At 49.8% G+C, this 5,320-nt stretch overlaps 1 protein-coding gene across 1 annotated transcript in view; it reads right to left on the bottom strand.

Moving 5' to 3' along the window:
* Positions 1-5,320, bottom strand: part of Pmar_PMAR026010 (cleavage and polyadenylation specificity factor, putative) — a gene marked incomplete at both ends in the record, with an annotated part of 5,722 nt that overhangs the window by 179 nt on the left and 223 nt on the right. The window contains 21 exons of the mRNA XM_002770991.1: positions 7-62; positions 406-656; positions 718-911; positions 963-1,041; positions 1,091-1,174; positions 1,222-1,345; positions 1,388-1,572; positions 1,781-1,866; positions 1,916-2,061; positions 2,298-2,469; positions 2,702-2,828; positions 2,881-3,027; positions 3,072-3,175; positions 3,384-3,561; positions 3,605-3,724; positions 3,870-3,953; positions 3,997-4,058; positions 4,110-4,216; positions 4,268-4,404; positions 4,454-4,756; positions 5,040-5,294. Of these exons, the coding sequence (XP_002771037.1) occupies positions 7-62; positions 406-656; positions 718-911; positions 963-1,041; positions 1,091-1,174; positions 1,222-1,345; positions 1,388-1,572; positions 1,781-1,866; positions 1,916-2,061; positions 2,298-2,469; positions 2,702-2,828; positions 2,881-3,027; positions 3,072-3,175; positions 3,384-3,561; positions 3,605-3,724; positions 3,870-3,953; positions 3,997-4,058; positions 4,110-4,216; positions 4,268-4,404; positions 4,454-4,756; positions 5,040-5,294 (3,001 nt within the window). The remainder of the gene's footprint in view (positions 1-6; positions 63-405; positions 657-717; positions 912-962; positions 1,042-1,090; positions 1,175-1,221; positions 1,346-1,387; positions 1,573-1,780; positions 1,867-1,915; positions 2,062-2,297; positions 2,470-2,701; positions 2,829-2,880; positions 3,028-3,071; positions 3,176-3,383; positions 3,562-3,604; positions 3,725-3,869; positions 3,954-3,996; positions 4,059-4,109; positions 4,217-4,267; positions 4,405-4,453; positions 4,757-5,039; positions 5,295-5,320) is intronic.

Raw genomic sequence — 5,320 nt, 5'->3', positions numbered from 1 at the left:
CCTCACCCAATGCCCCGCCAGGCGCCATACCCAAATCCTGAGCAGCTTCTCTCGCTGCCGGCCTGGGAGAAAATCGATCCTCATGCAAGGCCACTAAGCTGACTTCAGCATAAAAATTTACACCCATGCTCTCAATAAAACTTCGCTCCTCGTCGACAACATACGTACCATTTCTCACCCCGGATAATGAGTCGCTGGAGAGTTGCAAATACATGTTTGCTTTCCTCAGCTGCTGAGCTCAGGAGTTTCCTCACTAATTATACAAATTTACACACGAAATAGAGCAAACGTGCACTAAAGCTAACAAGAAATTTCAAGAATTTTCTCAAAATTTTTCCATTTTCCCACTGTGTGACACATGTACTAAGTGTGTCACCACCCAGCCACAAGACGATTCCCTCCTACCTCCCTTGATGATGAGTATCCACCGTCACTTCCCCTCCCTCGGGTGAGTCCACAACGAGCATTCTATTGGACATAGGCGTCATAGTGAACTCCCCATTGCTGACCAGCCCTCCCTTCGGCCGAGTCTTGAAAGCTACTGAGCCACCAACCGATTCATTGCCACGAGCGACAAACTTCTTTTTAAGACGGTCACGAAGAGTCGCCAATTGCAAAGGCTTCGACGATAGCAATAAGCCTGGACGACAGAGAATCTGAAATTCCATGAACTCTTGAACTTGAATATGCATAAGACGATGACCATGTAGTGTTCACCTCTTCCGCCGCAGCAGCCTCCTGCTCCTCTTGAGATTCTCCTACCACCACCCCAGACTCCCCCTCAGAATCCTTCAAGACCGTCCCAATAGGCTCGCCACTTGCCGTACGGGAGGGAGCGTCCGTAGAATCGGCCGCTGATGTCAATGCCACTCGGCACAGAGCCACTTTAGCACAGGACCTGTTGAGTGCATCTAAAATGAACAAACACATGAGTGTTCATATTATGATATATGGCGGCCTACCAGGTCTAGCCTTATCGCTATTTCTAGCTACAACGCGTATGTACTTCAACTCCCTTTGAAGGCTCTTATCAAGATAGCACTGATCGAAGAAAACAGACATTTCCCAAGTCGACCAATAAGAATCCAACCTGTCGTTTCCGTGGTCTCAATGAGAACTGCACAGGCTGTAGTTCGATCTCCCCTCGTTCACGACCACTTTGACAGACGTATGCCTGCGATGAGATAGCACACGTCAATCGACCACATCCAGCGAACCCACCTGGCCTCCCTTCCCAGTGGCAAACATAGAGTCAGTCCTATGTATCATCAGCTCAAGGTCGTCAGCATTTACAGATGGCAGAATGACCAGATGGCGCGGTCGTAACCTCGCCAACAGCTCGTGCCTACACCGATGTAAGCACCGTAGAGCAGACATGACAGACTACCTGTGCTGGGGAGTAGCGAGGCCGTCAATGCCGTTGCCCGGAGCCATCAGTTTAACCTTGCAGCCGACTCGAATCACACGTTCACGCGTCTCGACCATCTTGGGCTCTCCAAAGCGAACTTGGAGATCTCGTCGCCAATCAAAACTGTCGTGGTCGTCCGTGCCAGGGGCTGCATTGGGATCAGCCTAATGACACAGCGCACACAGGCTCTACTGGTAGTGCTAGTATGCGAAAATATGCAAATATGATAAAATTTCGGGAAAATTCTTCTCCTACCCAAATTCGTATACAAGCTCCTAGTGAGGAAACTCACGAGCTCAGCTGAGGAAAGCAAACATATATTCCTACTCCAACACTGGTTGATGCTCTCGATAGGACTATTCACCGACATACCTTCATTCGCTGATGCCCATCATCCTCCCCAATATCAGCCTTCAGCTCGTCCTTAGCGACCTTCATCTGTTGTTTAACGCGGAAATCTAACAACCTCATTTGTATCTTTCACAGTTGAACCTAAGATATGCTTACGTCCATGAGGCTCATCCTTCATCTCCTTCTTATCCGGATAGTCGTCATGATACCACCCCTTCCGGAAGCGCTTCATCCTCATAAAATCAGACTCCGCATGAGCTCGCCAAGAGTCAATTACGCTACTGTCCAATCGAACACCGTACCTGCCATGGTGACACCCTACATGCCTATCGTGTCACCACTCTTTTCCAATCACATTAATCTCAGACTAAACGGACACGGTTCTGACTCATCGAGGCAAGAGTATTAGAGAGAGCGTATTGACGGGTAGTCTAAAATCCCATCCAAGGCATACCCGTATAGCGCGGTCATCACGAAGCTCACCCCCCAAACTTCCGTCACTGCGCCACGAAATTCCCCCTCTACCCATACAGCTTACTCGTCCGCCATCTGGGCTCCTCCAGCAGCTACTCCTCCAAGCTCCTCATCATCATCAACCCCTCCTGTTCCTCCTCCTCCCATAGCCCCTCTTCCTCCACCACCTGTCGCCGCTCCAGCACTCCCCCCTCCACTAGCCGAAGGCGCTGCAGCTGTCTGCGAGTAGAACATGCCTGAGAAAAACCAATACCACACCTGGTCCCGTGCAAGCTCTACAGAAGTGTCTCATGCATACGTATTCATGTTTGTCACACGCCACAAAAATCAAGTGTAAGTTTGCTGATATTTATTCATCTCTAACACAGCCAAGACTCCGACGATACGCACCCAGTACGGTATAAGCCCTGCCCTCACAAATAATACTACTCCCCTGAGTGGTATCAGAACCCGTAACACGTCACTTACCGGGTCTGAAGAAGCCATTTACTTGTCCGCCCTCCACGTCATACACCGATGCTTGGTTTTTGCTCTCCAATGATATCAAAGCAGTACCCGAGCCCCCACCCTCTCCCTCGTTATTCTTAGCACTCGCCTGACAATATCAAATACAAACAAATATCTCTGCTAAGAACTCGTCCGAGTACTAGCCCAGTTTTCTGCAGCATTTGCTTAGCCATGCCCTCCGCGTAGCTCTCCGCCATACTCTGCTGCTGGCGCCTCGCCACCGCTGCCTTCTGGGCCGCCATCTTCTCGCGACGATCACGCTCTTTCCGACGACGCCTCATCGCAAGCTACCAACAATGCTGCGTCACTCGCCACGAAATTACCCCATTACCTCCTCCTGGGACTCCCTTGCCAGACTCTCCCTATAGACCTCACGAAGCTGTTCATCCGTGTAGGAGCTCTTGATATACTGCGTCTCCCGATACGTGACGGGTTCTGACAACATACTACTGTTGGGAAAATTTCGAGGTAATTTTTGGAAATTTTTCTCGGTTTCCATACATTTCTACCCAAGTCCACGAGTAATCATCCATACTTGGTGGAAAAAAACTCCCCAACTCAGCCGAGGAAACCAAACACATATTGCAACAATAGGTTGACCCTGTACAATGCAACGGCAGTTTGGAGCGCAGCAACCTCCTACCGTTGGGGTTTTCAGGCCTCTCCACAACGAAGTCATGTATGACCCTCTGTGCGAGGCAGTCTCGATAGGCAACATCAGACGTAGTGAATATGACTGTACTGTTGGGGTCGCCACACATACGACAGAATATTTCCCTAGCATCCCCGATCTCCAAGGACGCACTAGATGCCAAAACAACCTAAAACCACTCCTCACCGCATACGTCCTTTCCCGCTGCTCACCTTGGGCTTTCGCGCCGGGTAGTTCTGGGCGAAATCTTGAAAGCTGGAGCACAGCTGAACATGTTGGAAGAGGAAGGGATGGTACATGAAGCCCATCGACGTATCGAAGTCGTTATGAACCTAAAAGGATTAATGCTGTTATTTATGATTGCTTTCACCACCTGATACAAACCCAGATACAAATGCACAGAAACTAACCACAATTTTCATGTACTTGACCATGTGCATATTTTTTCAACACTAATGATGGTAACAGCCCACCCACCACTCTGCTCATCCACTCCATCCTTATCTTGATCTGATCGAGTACCACGTCCCCGAGTGGCGACACATACACTACAGGGTAGACCTACACATATTATGGATCAAATCTACTCTGCTTATAAGCCTACCTGCAGGCCGGCATCAGCAGCCCATGCGGCCTCAAGGAGCAACAGCAACTCCAACACACGACCTGAGCATAAGCAGGTTTATGATATCAAAGGCAATGGCATGAGCGTCCAACCTGTTGAACAACAATCCACTGGTAACAACACTGTACCATCCTTCCTCAGAGACCTTAGCACCATCCCTAGCAGAGCCTCCTCGGCCTGAGCATAGCGCCTGTTAGACCTGACCACAACAACCGCTTCCACACAATGCTCTCAGTACTATTATTACTACCTCGAAGCTGTAATCCCAGCATCATAAGTCCTCCTACTCTCCGTCGCTACATTACTTGTAGCGCCCTGACCAGCACACGTTACTGCACCCTCCACCGCTGGAGGCATCGTATTAGTGATCAATACGCTAGGCGGTGCCTGAGCTCCCAAGTACCACCACCACGCACCTCCCTCCCTATCCTCCTACCTGCTCCGGCGGCGGCAACTCCATACCATTCAAATGCCTATCCCCAGCCATTTGATAATCCACAGCATATACCATACTTTGCGAGCCGACATCAATCCTCCAATAAGCTCCGCCCAGCATCCTCCCAGCAGGTAAAGGGGTGAACCTCACAGTCGGCCCTTTCGCATTGGCCCCAGCATCGCCTCGCATGGTGAACATGACGCCCTCCCCATACTGCAAAGGCGTCACTGCTCCATTAAAAGCCATAATAGTGTCATCGATGGTCAACAACCAGTCGTTAGTAGTCGTCACCGCATCCCTCATCTGTCAAGACCAGCTCGAGCTCAGCCAAAACAATCCCAACCGTAAGGCGACCACTTCCTAGCGGTTTGGGAATATATGTACACAGTCAACAACATGTGACGGTAGGAATGTGAAAATTCCGAGGAAATTTCGGAAAAAAATATCCTATTTTTTGTATACTTCTACCCAAATCGTGCGTGAATTTGCATAATGTAGTAAGGAAACTTCCGAGTTCAGTTTCGAAAACCAAACATATATCCCCACACTGCTTCCTATCAGTGCGAGTCGTCCAGGCTTCTATTACCTTATCTATGTCCTCATGCAGTGCCGTGAGGGTGAGCTCACCAAGACGCCTCACAGGCTCTGTCGCCAGTACCATGGCCCCATTCGATGGTTGATTGCTGTTCTTGCTGCTACTACTACTAGCAGCAGCATCAGCCTCCCCAACAGGGGGAGGGGCTACAGCGTATTGGAGTTTCTTAGGCCTCAAGTGGCAATACACGTAGGGCCATGCACCGCAATGCTGCAGATCCGCGAAGGATAACAGACACACGTCGATCTGATAGAAAAACAGTAAAATCAACC

Source organism: Perkinsus marinus (assembly GCF_000006405.1).
Source record: "Perkinsus marinus ATCC 50983 genomic scaffold scf_1104296964066, whole genome shotgun sequence".
Lineage (NCBI taxonomy): Eukaryota > Perkinsozoa > Perkinsida > Perkinsidae > Perkinsus > Perkinsus marinus.
This window is presented reverse-complemented; position numbering and strand designations above follow the sequence as displayed.